Source organism: Falco peregrinus, chromosome 3 (genome assembly GCF_023634155.1).
Source record: "Falco peregrinus isolate bFalPer1 chromosome 3, bFalPer1.pri, whole genome shotgun sequence".
NCBI classification, from domain to species: domain Eukaryota; kingdom Metazoa; phylum Chordata; class Aves; order Falconiformes; family Falconidae; genus Falco; species Falco peregrinus.
Window position 1 is genome coordinate 109,393,164 of NC_073723.1, and position 18,279 is coordinate 109,411,442.

Genomic DNA, 18,279 nt, shown 5'->3' on the forward strand with positions numbered 1-18,279 from the left:
GCGCCCTGCCGGCAGCTGTTTTGGGTCACGGCAAGGCGAGGCGAGGGCGAGGGCTCAGGGGAGGTTTGCGCCTCGTCTGGCTGTGCTGCCAGCCCTGATGGCAGCTTTGGTGCGTGGCGGTGCTGCTGCGTTGTGGCCCAGCGGAGCACGTAGTCTTGTGAAAGTAGTGGTGTTAGCTAGCCAGTTTAAGGATTGCTAGCGGTGTGTTACGTACAAAAGGCTGTATTTTAAGGGCTCCTAAGAAAAATAGGTAAGCGATAAGCACAAAACTGGAGATGTACCTACAAGCAGGTTTCCTGACAGTTCCGTCACGCTCGGAGGAGGTCTGCTTTATTACTAACTGAGGTAAGAATGAGCACGTGAGCGACCCCATTCAAATTTTTAGCACCGGGGAGTTCCGCCTTCCGTTTTCAGGCCGTGGCAGCTCGCCCGGACCGGGGGGGGTCCCGCTGTGAGGGGAAAATGGCCGCTGCCCTACTCCAAGATGGCCGCTGCCCGCCCCTCACGCACGTTGACGACGCTTGTACGTAGCGCGCGCGCGCTCCGCTGCCTCCGCCCCAGCGTCGGGCCCGGGAACGGGCGGCGGGGCCGGGCGCCGGCTGACGTCCTTCCGTGAGGTGCCGCCGCCGCCCGCCCAGGCAGCGGGGCGAGGGGGAGAGCGGCCTCCCCGCGGGCTGCCTCCGTGCTCGGAGGCTGCGCCTTCCGCTCCTACCGGGCAGCGTCCCGGAGCTCTCGGTGAGTGCGTGTGGCTCCTCCGGCAGCGGGGTGGGCACCGGCGCCGCCCTTGGAGGCGGGCAGGGCAGCCCGGGCCGCGCTGCCGCCCTCCGGCGGAGGGTTCGCCGCTCGGTGCGTGCCCGCTGGGCTCCGTCTGTGGGGCTGGGCTCCTTTGCCCTGGCCCCTGCGGCCTGCCGGCTCCTGTGTGGCACCGTTTTCCAGGCACCAGCGGGCAGGTCCTGAGGGTCCACCCGGGGGCTGCTTTTCCCGCCGGCTGCTCCCTGTGTGCTCGCAGCTCCGCTCTCTGGGGTGGCCTTTGTAACCGTATTTTCCCTCCGTCACCTCTTTCCAGAAGGACCTTCACGTCTTTCAGCCTTCCTAAAGAGGTGGCGCGTTGAGATCTCAGGTAAACTCTTGTGCTGTGGCGGTTGTTCCTGCAGATTGGGAAGCGCAGGGATGCTGCACCTGGGCTGCACCAGCAGCCAGCAGGTGCTTTGTGTGCTGCCTTGACTTCTCAGTAAATGGTTGGGTTCCACTTGTCAGGTCTGCTCATGCCATAACGCCTGAGGACAGTTTTCTGAGCAGAACTAGGCCATTTCAAGGCTGTTACCTTCCACAGTCAGAGGAGGTTACAGTTGTGCAGAGCGAAAACAAATTGGAGATTATTTCCTGTCATATATTTACCATTTAATAGGCCTTTTTATTCTTTCACAGCAAATGCATGTGCGTAGCTTCTTCTAAGTTTCAGGTGGCTATGTTCTAGAGTTTAATTTGCATGTGTTTTTTCCTTTTTAGATCACTTAATCCATTCCCTGTAATTAGCCAATATTTTGAACAAAAAGGAAAAGATGATGTCAAGACAGGCCTTTCTCTGCAGTTTGGGATCTCTGTATTTGTCCCTTCTGTTTGTATTTCTTCTAATGGATGTTTATGCAAGGCCTGCAAATAATTCAGCCCTCAAAGAAAAGCCAGCTGACAGCAAAGATGAGAATGAGATCTTGCCCCCTGATCACTTGAATGGGGTCAAAATGGAGATGGATGGACATCTTAACAAAGAATTTCATCAAGAAGTTTTTCTAGGAAAAGAGATGGAGGAGTTTGAGGAAGATTCAGAACCCAGAAAAAATAGGAAGAAGCTCATGGTCATCTTTTCAAAGTAAGTTGCATACATTGCCAAGAACACTGCAGCCTCCTTCTCTGATCATCAGAGTGAATTTTGCAAATTTTTCTGTAATACTTAAAAATTGCAGGGATGAGGGGGAAAGCATCGTACTCTTAAGTGCTGTGTTTGTGTTAATGAGGTATGAACATACTTGTGTAAACCATTCTCAGGAGTGAGAAGGTAGTCATGATCAGTATACAGGATTGATGCTGTGGTCTGGTAACATTTCTGACAAAATATACTGTTTCTATGTAAAAAACCCTATGTAACCTCCTCAAATAAGGAAATAATACTTTTTCCTGGTTTCCTGGCTCAATGAATAATCAATTACACTTGCATTTTAGATCAAGGAATTAGTCCTTGGTTGTAGGATGCCCATGCAATCAATGAATTGGGAGGGTGGGAGTTTGTTGCAGTTTTGTTCAAGCAGTAATATGCTCTATGGCTTTACTGTAAGTTTGGTTTCAATTTGCAATGTAAGCATCTTATTTATTGCTTGGTCTCATATTCCTATGGATCTTGGTTTTGTTTCTGTTGCGACTTCTGCAAATAACTGCAGAGGAAAACCACTGAAAAGACAGTAGTAAAAGTAGAAAGGAAGAAAAGGGACAGACAAACAACGGGATGAGATTGTGGTAAACAAACTAACAGTTGTTTTCTGTTCATAAAACTTGCTAGTAGATGTGAGGTGTCTAAAATATGTTTTGCATGAAATGCGTCAAGCTTAAAAATAGCTATGCCTCACTATGCATACCAAGAATTCAGAACTTGTCAGCTTTCTTCATTGTTAGCTGTGCCATTAACAAAGCATTTAGTTCCTCAGAATTTAGAAAAAGAAAAGAGGGAGAATGAAACACGAGAACAGAAACATTAAATTTTTCTTTTGTAGCCTTTTTGAAAATTTCATCTAGCTTGGTATAAAAATTCTAACTTTACTTATAGACATTAAAGCATTTTTCCTTTTATGAAGCACTTGTGCTAGATATGTTTTATGTCAGCTAACAAACTGTCAGATGTTTGGAAATCAGTGAACGTAATGGAAATGGAACTCAATATCAGTGCCAACTTTTAGAAGCTAGGTGGTAGAATTTGCTTTATTTGCATTTTTGCAATAGAGGATTAATTTTATTAGAACAGAAACTTAAATTACATTGGTGCTTTTAATGCTGATGATAGTGTGGGGATGCTCATATACCTGAGATAAAGTGAGAATGCTTAACAGAGCTGCTTTTTTTTTTTTCTGCAAACTTCATTAACAGGGAAGGAATACCAATAATAATATTGGCTTTTATTATTTTTTTTTCTGGTGTTCTCTTGAGTAAAGGTAGCTAAAGCAAATAGGCAAGTGTGCCTTTTTCATTTAGAGTAGAATCCTTTATTACTGTCTGCTGGTCAGACCACTTGCGTCATTGGTAGGATGTATACAAGTATTAAGATGGTGCTTAGAAGGTTTCATCTTCATTGCTATGTACGTATTGGAAACATTTGACTGTTGGTTAGTGAATTGTCATTCGCAAGCTGCAGGCTCTGTTCATTTCTGCCTATTTGTTATGAAAGTGGTTCTCTCGGGAAACTTAAAGCAATTGGATTCAAGATCAGCTTCACTCAGATACTTAAAATTACATTTCATCAGATGATCAGATTAGAAATGTAGGACAGCATTCGGAGGGCTTTGCTTTCTAGATGTACTCGTACAGGCCGAGTGAAAAGAGAATTACTGTGAACTTCTGTGAAAACCTAGTAAGTCGCAGGCTTCCAGATGTTTTGGAAATATTTTCTTTGAAGACATAAAGAAAACACATGTTTTTTAGCTTATGAAAGCTGAGATTCTACAGCATGCTAGTGTGATATAGTCAATTCAAAGCATATATTATTGGCTAAGAGAATTATTAAAAATAAAGTTGAACCACAGAAGCAAAGCTTCCCAAACTGTGGTTTTCTAGGCAGGCAAGCTATATGTGTCTGAAAGAACATTTCATAATTCTATGTTTTAGTTTTCAAAGTCATTCTTCATGGGGAGGATATGCCTTACTTGTCTACAGAAGTGTTTTTTTACAAGTTAACCAATACTTCTACTTTGCCCTGTAAAACTGGGGCATGGTGCAGAAAATCCTGTTTATCTTTCCAGCCTTCATTCCCTGCCAAGGGTAAGTGTTCCAGGTACCTTCAGGTCAAGAAAGTCTGTGAGAGGGGCTTACTTGACATCCGTTCTTCTCATAATTGTCAAAAGCTTATATTTGCTGTAGTCTCCATTTAAATAGTTTAAATTAGCCTGGAATTATAGATTTTCTGTTATTTTTCTATGTGGTGTAGTTCAGCTTGTGTAGGTGGGTGTTCATAGGAGGGAAGGAGAAGGGGTATTGAAAGCAATCAAGTGTGTTTGCGGTGACGCTGATTTCACTAATCAGTAGCATTGGGTACTAGAATTCAGTTTGGTGAGCTTTGCTTCTAAGGGTCAGTTGTCTTCTAAAATTACATGTACTGAACAAAACTGATAAATTCAAGCACGAAAGAATGTAATATGTGTGGCTTTCTGTCAGAGTGCTTTTATGGTGGACTTAACCTCTGTGAGTTTGAAATTCTTCTAGCATTTGCATTTTGCTGATGTTTTCAGCTACTTAGCCACAGCCCTAGTTGTGATTTAAAAATTAAAATCTTTGTGTTAGCCGAGTGCCTTACCTTGATGGTTGTTCGTCAGGTTACAGGTTTAAATACACCTTATGTTAAATACTACCACATGCCGAGCTTTTTGGTTTCCTCTTTTCCCATTGTTTAAAAGTCATGAACTTGCCCTTTCCCGAAGCAGAACTTGTTCTGAATCCCACAGTGCTTGCAAGGGTAGTGCTCTCAGACTTTGCAGCTGTGACTGTGTTCTGTGTTCAGACTGCGCAGAGGGAGCGGTTTTGGCAGGATCCGTGCAGCCTTTCTTAATTTGAGGTTTGTCTCGTAGCCTAAAACAGTATTAATTTCTACTGGTATGCGTTGTATCTATAGTGGGAAGGTGCCAGCAACAACAGCCAATGTTGGACAATAGCAGGTAGAATAAAGAATGAGGAGAGGGGACATTTTAAGCTTTCCCATTTTTATATCTTTGGTTTAGAGTACAGATCTCTGTTATTCAGTGAAAAAAGTATTTATGCTGTATGCTACTGGAAGGTTTTTAGTAGTGTGTGCACCTTGATTTGTGTTTTTTCCAAACCGGTACATTTAAATATATGTTGATAAATTTTGCATATCCTCTACCATGTAAAGTAGAGCTTTGCTTTGGTTTCTGTTATTAAAAATCATTTTCTGGATCTGCTTTTCATTATTTGGATGAAACAGAAACCAACTTTAAAGTGGTATGCATTAGGTGCTCAAGGAAATTATTATCTTTAGACCTTTAGGTAAGAACACTGCCTTCCTGCTCCCCCCCCAGTCCCTCAGGCAGAATTTTGGTGTTGGCATTTAGGAACCGGAAAACCTGAATGGCCAATATTAATTGATAATGCTTTCATATGTGGACCTTTTGAGAGCTGGCCACAAAAAACTGATTTTTAATGGCTTGTGGTTCAGAAACTGGGCTGAAGTATTTAAAACCTGTTCTTACAGGCTTGACTTCGATATTCAATGCAGCCCTTACTATAGGGTTTTGTTAAGGACAGGTTTAGAATTATCCTACGGAGTAGCATACTTGCTTTTTTCTTACTCAAAGTTAGTATTAACATTCTGGCTGTGAATAAATAATGAAATATAGTTTGACTAGTCAGTGAAGTGTTAACCCTGTACTTAGGCATTATAAGGAGCTGTTACGTCTGATGCTGCCCATTACTGAAATGTATTAATACTAATGGTATTTATCGTGTTGCATCAGCCACTGTCTGGGCTGTGGTTTATCTATAATTGTCTTTGGAATGAGACAAGTAATGAGATAAATTGCTCTCTGTAGTCTGTTTTTTAATTCAAGTTTATGGTAACAGTAGTCCCTGCTTTTACAAAAACTTTCTTTGCTGTCAATTCGGGAAGTAGTACATCATATACCTATGTTTTTACAAATTTGAGATAGCGCTCTCTTGTAGGAAAAGAGCAATCAAGTTCTTTTGCTTTTCATTCGGGTTTTTATTTGGAGCTGAAGACATGAAGTTTGAGAAATTGTCATGAGATTTCTGTACAGATTGCCAAGGAAGGTTTGAGCAAAGTTGTAATCTGGGATGATGTTCTTCCTTGGATTCGTCTTGTTTTCTTGAATTTAAATTCTTCCTTGGCAGTACTTGTTCTTCAGTATTTTTTTTAAAGGGTTCATTAGAATGTACTGCTCTTCCCTAATATCTTTTGAGTGTTCTGACCTGTCTGCCTCAGAAAACTGGTTGCCCATCACCATGTTATAGAATCAGTTATCCCTGACTTACCAGTATTAAGTTGTTCAGCAATGGAGGTAATGATCTAATCTTGTCAGTATTAGCAGGAATGTTTTCAAGCAGTCCATTCTGAGTGAGGTAGTTACCGAAGGAAGCATGGATAGTCTCTTGTTTTTATTGCCTTAGATGGTAGCCTCACAGCAGGATCGTATCTGATACTTCATGCAGTTGTAAATACTCCTCAAAAGCAGAAGTGCTGTTTATGGACCCTGAAAGGATTTCGGCTCACCTTGTACAGTCAGTGTCTGCTAGTTCATGAAAATCTGAGTCGTTGGAGGCTTCTTGTGCACTATGGTAATAGAACAAAGGGCTACTCCTGAGAAGAACACCAGTAAATGGGATTTGTTACCTTTCTCCCTGGCTACAGTGTGATTTAAATGGCAAGTACAGCTTGGAAGAAGTAAGTTATATTATAGCTTTGATGTGAGGAAACTAGCATGTTAAATGTTGAGGGGAAGATGCTTTGGTTTCCTGTCTCACTTCTGGTAGTACCTATTCCGGATCAAAACCCACATTTGTTCACCTAGTAAGTGCAAAGTGGCGTGAGCAGAATGCAACCATTTTACTGGTCTCTTCATTGCTACTGAAAAGTCGCTAATACTGAGCCTGTGCATATAGATGTGGAGAGACGTGATACAATTTTTAAAATTACTAATAGTACATTTATTAATAGAGCTAAGTGTTGCAGAAGATAGGTGCTAGGGTTGCTATTTGGCTTAAGCTTTTAATATTTAGTTGACATTTAAAGGCAAATCACGTATCTAATAACTTGAGTTTCAATGATGACACTTCAGTACTGTTAAGATGGTGATAACAAACTGATAAAAAAGCCAGAGTTTAGCTGTTGGGGTTTTGTTGTTGTTGTTGTTGTTGTGTTGGGTTTTTTTGTTTGTTTTTTGTTGGGGTTTTTTTAACTGAACAAGAGTGGTTTTGGTATGCTTTAAATAACATCTTGCCTCCTGAATGTTAGTTAAGTCTTTTCAGTTTTAAATAGTTACATCTTTTTTGAAGAAATACTTAATGATATGCTCAAAAAAGCCTTAAAGTGGCATGTTACTGTTTTTGTATTTGTTCTTCAACTGTAACTTTTACATTAACTTCTTCTTAATGAAATAGGCGGTATGGCAGTGTATCTTAACATGATAAAGCAGTATTGGTAATACATTAAGGAGAATTGTGGATTGTCAGATTGGATGTTTACTGATAAATTTAGGTAGAAAAAAGTTTAGTTCTGTAGCTCAATAGCACTGAGCACAAGCGTATCCTTTGACAAAGCAAAGTGAGCCTGATAACTCAGAAACCTAATGGTGAACAAATGTATGGGCAGAAATTTCAAATGTGTTAAGAATTAAAAACTATCAGCTGTGATGTGTTACTGGAGATCTAGGTACAATAAAGGAAACTTGGTTTGTTTGGGGTTTTTTCCCACTTACAAGTACTATAGTCAGAGTATCAAGTAGTTTGACAGTCCTTGCACCAAGGTTATTCACGTTATATTTTCATTGTTTTTAATGGTCACGACAGTTGTGATGTGATCTAAGCAGACACAGGGAGGCAGCTCATCAGTAAACTTTTAGAGATCTTGGAAGATAAAGGTAAAAAACTTGAGAAGATACATTGAGAGGGAGTTAGTGGCTTGAGAGAATGTGAGAGAAGAAATTTTTTAAAGCAGTGACAGTCTGCAGCAGCTGGCAGTTGACAACTCTGAACCAATAGGGAATGAGCTAATATGCCATGAGTGATCTGTTTGTGGTTTCCTCTACTTCAAAATTTTACTCAAAAGCATAATACTGAAATGGGTTAACTTACAGCAAAATGAAGTATGGCTGGATTTTCACCTAGATGTTTTAGTTAAATTAAATTATGAAATAAGTGGCTAAATTCCTACTTGTTTACTCTTGTAATTGAAAGAATGTACAACTTCTGAGAAGGGGTTATAAATACACTCTTTTCTGTAGCAGTCTGTTTGTTATTGTTGATTAAAGTAATTAGAATAAAATATATACCACCTCCCCCTAATCTCCAAATCTAAATCTTGTTTGCTATTCATCCATAGAGTGGATATAAATAACGATAAAAAGATAGGTGCGAAAGAGATGCAACGCTGGATCATGGAAAAGACAGATGAACATTTCCAGGAAGCTGTGGAAGAGAATAAAATGCACTTCCGAGCTGTGGACCCTGATGGTGATGGTAAGATGAATGATTCTTTCATCTCCTGGTGATGTCATGTGTCAGTTGCTAGTAGCCAGACCTGCTGACTGCTCTTCAGATGTGCTGTGACAGAAATCTAACTTCCTTTGGACTGCGTGTAATCACAACTGTTTTGATCTGTACAGAAGACAATAGAGCAAGGAAATAAGGTGCTCCAGTCAGCGTTGTAGTCCCGTGCTGACCGCTGTGTTATTTCACTTGCGGTCATAGGAAATGATAAGAAGTTAAGTGGCTGAGCCAGGGATGGGGTGAGGATGGTGACATAAACAGGTTATTTTCACAGGGCCTGTCTGGTCTAAAGAAACATAAAAGTGAATCAGGTGATAGCTTTCATGTTGCGATTCATAAAGCTTAGTGTGATGGCTATGCTGGTGAACCAAAAGGTTTTACCACAGATTGTTTTAAGTAATGAAACCAAAATTTGTCATTTAAGCATACTATGTGGTGTCTGAGATATGGTTCTTTCTTACAGGCCATGTGTCCTGGGATGAATATAGAATTAAATTTTTGGCAAGTAAGGGATTTAATGAAAAAGAGATTGCAGAGAAGATAAAAAACAACGAAGAGTTGAAAATAGATGAAGAAAGTAAGTGCGGCCCATTGATGTGTGTCAGCTTTTCTTTTACTTTCTTAAAACCAGAGTACCAAAACTGTACTTAATGAAACATGAATGTTTTAGATGTTGTTCTGCTTCTACACAAATGTAGAATGTAAGTCATAAAACAAATACTAGATTTCTTTCCAACTCAAATCTGCCTTCCCAACACTCCTGATGTAAATATTTAACACTGAAAAAACTTGGTTGTTTGTTACTATTTGAGTAGTTTTCAGTTATTTATGTTTAACAGTCTGCTAAAATTTGTCAGACCTGTGTTGTGCTGTGGACCGTTGCATTGTTAATAGGGGTCCCCTAATAACCAGGTCCCTGGTGCTCCATGTGAAAGGGAGCTGCTACGTACAGTTCCTGTTACTAAAATTGTGGAGGAGTGTATGCGCTACTGAGCAGCGCTGTGTTTATAGGTAGGTACGTGCTTAGGCACTGCAGAGCAGTTGATAGCAGAAGGTTGCCTAAGAATCGTTTCATGTTTCATCTGAGTTCTCTAGAAAGAGATTGATCGTTTCTTCCTTATTACTTTTGAAACTTCCATTTGAATCTGGCTTGGTATAAACATGGGAGCTCTTCTCAAAGGTAATCTCCCCACTCCCCCCATCTAGAAGTGTTAAAATTTACTGTTAAGTAAAACAAGAAGCCTTAGCCTTTCCTTGCAGGAATTAGTAATTTAAAAGTGAGTTATGTTATATTCTCCGTTTATCAAAAAGCATCTAAAATGCAAATGACCTTTTGAATTTTATGGCAGGGAAAACACCTGTGTTGCATGTTCTATGGCAGTGTGGTCAACTACGGTTTACAGGAATGCTCATCAGATAAAAGATTTGCTGAATAAGGGAAGTGTGTACATAGTCATTTTTCTACCTAGGTAACAAGCCTTGTTTGGGAAAATCAGATTAGTTATCTACAGCTTCCTGAGGACGATAAGCAAAACTTATTTTCATTCTGTAGTGCAGTGTAAAAATACTCTCTTTCAGTCCATATAATAATAATGGAATGTTTGGATCTTAAGGCATGTTCTGAGTTTTGTGCAGCACACTACGGTTTGGCCAAAACTAGAGACATGACTTAATTTATGCAGATAAGTTTCATACTGATTGCTGACAGCTGAGTTTCATTTAAGACTAATAATAGTAGGCAAAGGGAGATAGACTTGTGACTTCTAACATTTGGGGTTGGCTACACTGGAAGACTAAGCAAGTGATTTGGTTATTCTGTGTTAATACTTGTGTCCTTGATATGAGTAAAACTTGCTATTTACAAACTGCCCTAAGATTCATATTAAAACTCTGAAGAATTTCTTTACCCTTCATAAAAAAAAAACATTCACCGAAGACTTAAATCTTAACTGCTAGCTGCAGTTAAAAAATGTAGATGTGACTGAGGTTTTTTTCTGCCCCCACCCCCCCTTGTAACTCGGCAACCAAAGCATGCAGGAGCTGTTTAAGACAGTTTATTAAATTTAAATTTTAAAAAAAGTTTATCTAAAGACTTTATAGACTTTCAGAATGTTTTTAAAACTTGTGAAAAGCCAATGCTTCAGATATGTGTGTGTTAGTGTGTTTTGCAGATAGCAGGGTGTGCTACAGACAGTAGTTTTTCCAGTGTGTCATGTAGAAAACACCCACACCAGAAAAAGAATACTGTGTATTTTTCCTTCTTGGTTATGTTCAGGACCATTAAGTATGCAGTATTCACGTTGTGTGTTGCAGGATAGTTTTTTCTTCAAATCAGATGCATGGTTTTAGTGGAAACTCATGCACAAATTATGATTCTCCATTAAATTTAGGAAAAATTCAGCACTTCAGAAGTGTTTGTCTACATGGTATAAGATGAAGTGAAAGAAGTGGAAATGTAAAGTGACTTTGGAGCTGATGTATTTGTTAGTACACATGTACTTCAACTTGTGTTTTCTCCTTGCAGTAAAAATATTTCCCTTTATTGAATTATAATGATAACTAAAACGTAATTCAGGGCTTAGGTCTGAAGTTGGAATGCTTTCTCATTTAGAATAGACAAAGTAGCTAAAAAGAGTACGAAGTACTTGTATCCTTAAGTAACTGAAAACTAAATATGTTTCTTGGTGCTTAGCTTAGCATCTGTTCTGGATGTTTCCAAACTTTCTTTTGTGGAGTTATAGTCTTAAATCTCTCGTAGTTTCAATAAATCACATTTTTAGGCTGAAATACCAGGTGATGTATCTGAGTCTAAGGGTATAAGTTCTCTCTGGGTAGGTGATTCTTTTGAATTCTGAGCCTTTGATAGGGTGATGGAAGAAGGGAAGAGCAGAGGCAGGGCACAAGACTCTTCATAGCTTAGTCCTCTACTTTATGACTTCGCTTATACTGTTTTTTCAGTTAGATACTTTGAAATGTTTTATTGACTGCTGTAAAAAGTAGGCTTTGATTTTTCTTTTTTATAATCTTGTTTTAATACAGTTCTTAAGCTTAATTCATATGTAGTTTTCTGAAGGGTGAGGGTGCTATCTGGAATTGTGGTGTGGCTGGAGAAAAAAACCTACATTTGAAATTGTGTGGTATACATAACTCAAAATTGTGGTAGATCCTTGTATCATTTTGCTAATTTAAAACCTGTGAGCTTGAAGTACCTAAAAAGATTTCCAAACGATAGTACAGCTGGCTTTGGTTTAGATAATGTTGTGTTAAGAAATGCCAAGTTGAAATAAGAAAAGCTGAATATTGTAACAATGGGGTAGTAAAATGTGCCCCTTTTGATCCATGCTTGGAACCACTGTATCGGCAAAGTGGGCTTTACAGGTCCTGTGGAGTAGAGTAAACCTCTGTGGTGCTGTTAGCCAAAGCACTGGTGCAGCGGTGCTTCACAGATGAAAAGCATCTTTCTAGATTTAATGGTAGTCATGTTATCTGGTCTTAGAAGAAAACATGCTAAATGTTAAGGGGTTTGTTCTATGGTTATTATTTGGGTAGGAAAAGAATTGGTTGACCTCTTCCATTCTTGTAGATGTTAATTAGGTGTGTGGTGTCACAACTGCAATACACAGAGATAGTGAATCTGAAGAATATTTTGAAGTTGAAGAGTGTTTTGGTTCTTTCAATGCACAGGGCTGGCAAAGTAGAAAACAAAGAATATTTTTTTTTCAGAAGGTACTGCTGGTATTCAGGCAGGTGAAAGAGCTGTTGGTAGTGGGCTTCAAAATATGAAAATAAGAAAGGTGAACTAGCACTGAACAAAGCTGGATTATTCATACCACCTACCAGAACCAGCTAACAATACTGGTAGGACAATAGTTTTCACTTGAGATGTTGAAGTTTCAATGCAGGTGTAGCAAAGTCTTTATTTTCATCTCCTAATTTCAGTTTCCGTTGTTTGTTTAAAGGATCTTTCCTAGTGTTTCAGCATAGACTAGACAAAACTAATTGCACTTTGTTTTCCCTCAGCACTCACTTTCCCCAAGAGTTGAACTGTAAAATTAATTGTTCCATAGGTCATCCTTGTTTAAACAGTTGAGTAACAGGGGAAGGTACATATTTTTTAAGAACTTTAAATAGTTTGAACATGATAGCTTACATCTTTTTCTTAAATTTCTAGCACAGGAAGTTTTAGATAACCTGAAGGATCGGTGGTACCAAGCTGACAACCCACCTCCTGATCTGTTGTTGAATGAAGAAGAATTCTTGTCTTTTCTTCATCCAGAGCATAGTAGAGGAATGCTGAAGTTCATGGTGAAAGAAATCATCCGAGATTTGGGTATGCAATTGTAAAACACATTTCTTGGGAGTTGTTTGCTTGTCCCATTTTATTGGGTAAACATGCTTACCCATTTTATTGGGTAAACTTACGTTGTTGCCCTGTCACGGGTCAATACAGAATTTTGGCACATCTTATTTGCTCTGTTCTACACATATTCTAATGTGATGAGCAGGAAAAAGAAATTTAGCACAAATGCTGGCGTCTCTGTGGAGTTGTCTGTGTGTCTCAAAACTATATTTAGTCTCTGGCTGTTAAAGAACAGCATGACATTATGTTAGAAGGATATTCTCAGTACTTCATATGAAGAAGATCAGCTGACAGTGAAGTAGCTCACTGAAGTGCTACTGCATTGTAGGGTTACTGTAGCAAAAGTAGGAAAGGTTTGATGAATATTCAAATACTATAAAATATATTGATGTGAATGTTCCATGAGGAGGACATTAATTGCTTTGTACTTCCCCAGTACAGCAACCATGTGAGAGTCATGACGTACAGTCATGAAAGTGGAAGTAAATGGTTGAGGTTTCTAAATAATTATTTTTTAAAAAAAATTTCATATGTATTGGCACACATGTTTTTTCTTCTGTGAGTCAATAATGATGCATATTGAAAACTGCTAGAACACCTGGTTTAAAAAAAAACAAACAAAACAAACTGTGACTTGCTGGTTGTTAGCTTAATAAATATGAAGAGTTTCCAGTGATACTTGAGTACATGATGCATGCAGACAACTCCAGCATGCAGTCTTTTATGAGAGATAATTTACCTCATCGCTAATACAAGCGGAGACTGGATACAGATGTAGGAAAATGGCTGTTGCAGTAGATTGAAAAAAGAAACAATCAGGGAAAAAAAAGGCCCAGCTTGCCATCTGGTCTGTCCTTCAGGTCCAGAAAAACTTTTTTTTTAGCATATTGATAAGTGATGTTTTTTAGCCTTCTAAAACATTGTGTGTATACCTGAATACAGAGTTTTTGGCTAACGAAAGATATAAACAGTAACAATTATTTTCTGCTGGAGTCATGTAGACTGCTGAAACCAGGCAGACTGTACCAGTGACATCTCTGACTTGAAGGAATTTCTCATTTTTAATGGGCATTAAGCAGATAATCTTCAGGTACTGTGTGCTTCTGTTGTAGATCAAGACGGAGATAAGAAACTTACCCTTTCAGAGTTCATTTCATTACCTGTTGGTACTGTAGAGAACCAGCAAGCTCAAGATATTGATGACGACTGGGTAAAAGACAGAAGGAAGGAATTTGAGGAGGTCATTGATGCTAACCATGATGGTATTGTCACAATGGAAGAGCTGGAGGTAAGTCTTCAGATAGTTCTAGTGATTTTAAAACTGGTAGTTGACTTTTAAACACAGGATTGAAATTGCTTTAGGCACAATGAAGTCCAAAAATATTTGAATTAACAGTATGGTGTGTGGGTCTACTTTACAAAACTGTGGGTTATAGTATTGCTCAATAGTGTTTACAGATAGTGTTGTTAGGTGTTTTGTTAAAGAGGAGGAGGCGTATTCACAGGTGTTCTTTTAGGGTTTTGTCACATAAATGTATGGATATGGAGTGCTTGAAAGCGTGTCACAGACTTCATTAGGTGCACAGATTATTGGGAGAATGAGTCATACTTACTTGCAAATGGAGTAACTGGCAACCTATATTCATTAAAAAAAAAAAAACCACCACAACAAAACAAAATAACAAAACCACCCCAAAATGAACCAAAACCCACGAGAACCCACAAACCCTGGGGCCCCAGTAGCCTAGAAAATAGCAGAGATCTCTTGTCTTTCGGTGTGTTTCTCTTTTTTTTTTTTTTTTCTTTTTTTTTTTCTTTTTTTTTTTTTTCCAAAACCCAATTATTTTTTTCAAGTGTGGATTCTAGTTTGTGGCCTTTTTAGAATTTGGTTAGCAGAAGTAAACTTTCTAGTTCACTTCTTTCTAGTAAACTAGAAGAAGTTGCTTTCTTTCAGTAATTCTGTCTGCAGAATAGTCTACCAAACAATACGAAGTACTTTTACCCTATAGTTGTGGCAGTTTTGCAGCCAGCGGAGGAGGCTCATGGCTCACTTTGAGCTTTGGTTTTTTCCTTTCTGGATGCAAGAATATACTTTTGACTAACAGAATTCAAACTGCAGCATAGGCAGTGTGAAAGGGGAACTTATAAAACGTTGGCCTTTTCCCTGACATAGGGGGAATGTTGAATTTCCCAACTTCAATATGCAAATACGTGGGTACGAACGATAGCGGTAGTATGGATAAACAATTGTACTGTTACATAGATAACGTTAATAGCCTTTTTACTGAGATGAAAGCTAGAAAAGCTTGAAAGCTTTTAATCTGTGTCAGGTTAGGTAAAAGAGCAAAATGCTTCATTTCTGAGACTTCTGACCTCTGTAATGTCTGCTTGGTGGTTTAAAATGGAACAAGAAAGTTCTGAATTGAACATGTTCTAAAAGGTTATCTCCAGAAACCAGAAAATTCAGGTCATATAGATCGATAGTGGCCCACTTTTGAATTGATACATCTTCACAAGATTTGATAGTGAGTTTAGTTTTCAACCAAAATGTCAAAAAATATTTTTATTGTAGACACTGGCATACATACGCTGGGAAAATCTGGATTTCTGTTAGAACAGCCAGGGAAGCAGCGAATGGAAAAATAGTTAGGAGATAGATGTAAGCCTGTTAAAAAGATGGAAGAAGGTGTTAGCAGATGACTTATGTTCCTTCTGGGGTGGCTTATGTTGCTCTCATAATTGCTGATGCTTACATAGAGCTAAGGCTCATAATTCTGATGTGTGGAAATGTGTGCTTAGTGATTGAAAATAATTTTCTTACTCTTTTTAGGAATATATGGATCCTATGAATGAATACAATGCCCTAAATGAAGCAAAGCAAATGATAGCAGTAGCAGATGAAAATCAAAACCATCACTTAGAGCTGGAGGAGATCCTGAAATATAGTGAATACTTCACGGGCAGCAAGCTTATGGACTACGCACGTAATGTCCATGAGGAGTTCTGATCCTGCTCGCTTTTCCAGAGCTCTGAAGCACTTTCTTGCTTTCAAAAAAAAAAAAAACCAGCCACAAAGCAAAAGAAAACCCCAATCCCCAAACAGACAGAAAGTTATTTTGCTGCTATCTGTGTTACATGCCTACAGTGTGTTGTCCTAGACTTAAAAAAACCTTCCGTCCATACACAGGATCTACAGCTCTGTTGCCTTCGGTATGAGGGGAAAAAGGCTCGTAAAGTAACGAGGCAGATACTGGACTACATCAGTTCGCCCTGGTTTGTACGGTTAATCCAGCTGAAGATTCAGTTGCTTTTGGTAATCATATTTGGTGGAGGCTTCTTAAATACTTAACTCTTCTCTTTGCCCTCATAGCTGCTGATCCATGGAAATCACAAACGACACTGAAAGATGTTGGCTTTTGTAAAGGGGATTGTCGTTCAGATACGTGTGTTCTGACCTCATGAGAATATCCGTACGTAGACAGATTGGCTAATCTTCTAGTATTTTTCTCAGTGCATCTCAACCTACTTATGTATTGTTGAGAATTTAACCTGAGTTCTCCCTTCATCTTTAGGAGCTGTGGTAACAACCTAAAACTTCTGCATCTACTTTAAAAAGAAAAAGGGTTATAGTGTGACAGGGGTTTTGTTTGCAGCTGCACTGGGAGCATGAGAGACTGGAGATTGCTTAGGTCTTAAAAGAATCAAATTTCCTCCTAAAATGAAACAATGGGGAAGGTTTCTTTGTGGACTCAAAGATGCTGGACAGAGCAATAGGATTCACCTAGGTATATGATTACTACTTAACAAAAATTCATTGTTAAAACTAGTATAATTACTTGCCTCTGCAAGTCGATGATGCTGGCAAACACATGAATGATGAAGCGGGGGGAAATATACAGGCTTTGCTTTCAAACTGCTTTTGCCAGAGCGATGTACAGTCAACACTTGGGAAGCCTTATGATCAGTTTGCTTTTGGGTAATCTTTGAAAGCATCTTGCAACACAAGGGTCATATCCACTACAGTCTAAAATAGAAAATTTATTTTTACTCTGCTTCCATCTTTACTGTAAAAACCCCTCTTTCTGAACAGTTGCTTGAAAATCCAAGTGAGATGTTATATTTGATTAAATTTATTCTCTTAATATAATGTAAATATAAGTATTGCTGTCTTGTTTCTGTTTCAGTATTCCCCTCCCTCCCCCCCCCTTTTTTTTTTCTTGTAAAATGCCTTGTATCAAGAGTCTTTTTATATACATACCCTTTTTCATTAAATATTTTTCTCCATGCTTTGGAAATGTTGCTGGTTTTAGGTTTGTCAGTGAGTGCTTTTCAGAGGGGAGACAAACTAAAATGCAATTTTGAAAGGACTCGGAGAGGGATAAATTCAGTTGATAAAAATGCAATTTTGAAAGGACTCGGAGAGGGATAAATTCAGTTAATAATCTTGTGTTTAAATGAGCTTAGAATGTCTGCCACATTAGTCAGCCCCTGTACAAACACCCCAAGACGGCAGGCTAGTGAAATTTTAATATGGCTAGAATCTGGAGATGTTCAAAACAAAATCCTGTCTCTAAAAATAGGGTGCTTAGCAGAAGTCATAGGTGGTTGGTTTAGATTGATTGACAAAAGGTCTAGGTTTTGCTGTGCTGCTGTTCTCACTGAGGCTTCATAAATATATAATGTCCTGCACTTAACTAACACAAAATTGTGTGTAAACAGTTTGGTTGTTCGCAGGCTAGTTAAGACAAAGGTTTTAGCATTATTAGTTCATAGTTGTATAAATGTCCTGACTGCACGTTTGTATTATACTCTAGTTGTTTGCGCAATCCAATTATTAAGATACAACTTGAGCAGACAAGTCAGCCAGGCAGCCGCCGCGGCAGAGCTCGGGCTACCAGCCCTGTGAGCCGAGGGACCAGCTCTGATGGAGGCGGGTGGCCTGCTCCGGCGGGGAAGGTGCCAGGTAGGAGTGACGCTGCCGGCCCGTGGGTGCCTGGGCTACCGGCTCTGTGAGCCGAGGGAATGGCCCCGCTCGCCGTTCTGCTGTCGGGCCGGTGGGCTGAGGAGCTTGCGGCCGAGCGCCTCCGGCAGAGCTGAGAGCGTGCCGGGGCGCTTCGCCCGGCCCTCGGAGCAGGTAGCCAAGTGCTCGGTGCTTCCTTCTCTCCCTCCCGTACCGCCAGCGGCTCGGCTGCCCTCCGCCGGGGCTGGCCCCTGGGTGCCTCGCAGCCGGTGTGACATGGGCTCCACACGTACCCTCGCTGTGCCCTGCGGGGCCGGACCACGCTGTGGGCTACCGGTTGCCCACGAGGGCGGCCCCTTCCTCGCTCAGAGGGGCAGGCTGCCCTGCTGCATCCCCTCCCTCAGGCCTGGCCGCAGCCGCCCCTGCCCACAGGCCGGGGAGGGAGCCCAGCGCCCCCCCGGGG

General features: G+C 40.1%; 1 protein-coding gene and 1 long non-coding RNA gene across 5 annotated transcripts; one reads left to right on the plus strand and one right to left on the minus strand.

Moving 5' to 3' along the window:
- Positions 1 to 16: 16 nt before the first annotated feature.
- Positions 17 to 17,014, plus strand: LOC101913551 (45 kDa calcium-binding protein). Of its 4 annotated transcripts, none has more exons than XM_013299640.3 (8): positions 17 to 345; positions 1,067 to 1,120; positions 1,510 to 1,870; positions 8,330 to 8,466; positions 8,960 to 9,073; positions 12,668 to 12,826; positions 13,969 to 14,144; positions 15,687 to 17,014. In XM_013299640.3, exons 3-8 carry the CDS (start codon positions 1,563 to 1,565, stop codon positions 15,861 to 15,863), a joined length of 1,071 nt encoding a protein of 356 aa, XP_013155094.1. In that variant the 5' UTR covers positions 17 to 345; positions 1,067 to 1,120; positions 1,510 to 1,562; the 3' UTR covers positions 15,864 to 17,014. The 4 variants fall into 4 exon arrangements, with proteins under 4 accessions (XP_013155094.1, XP_005238028.1, XP_055655111.1 ...); XM_055799136.1 differs by lacking the exon at positions 17 to 345 and adding an exon at positions 537 to 735; XM_005237971.4 differs by lacking the exon at positions 1,067 to 1,120.
- LOC129784056 (uncharacterized) lies at positions 11,506 to 12,660 on the minus strand. The gene is made up of 2 exons (XR_008746368.1): positions 12,330 to 12,660; positions 11,506 to 12,295 (listed from the first exon to the last, which is right to left on the minus strand). It is a non-coding gene; the product is annotated as an uncharacterized LOC129784056 (long non-coding RNA).
- Positions 17,015 to 18,279: the final 1,265 nt, after the last annotated feature.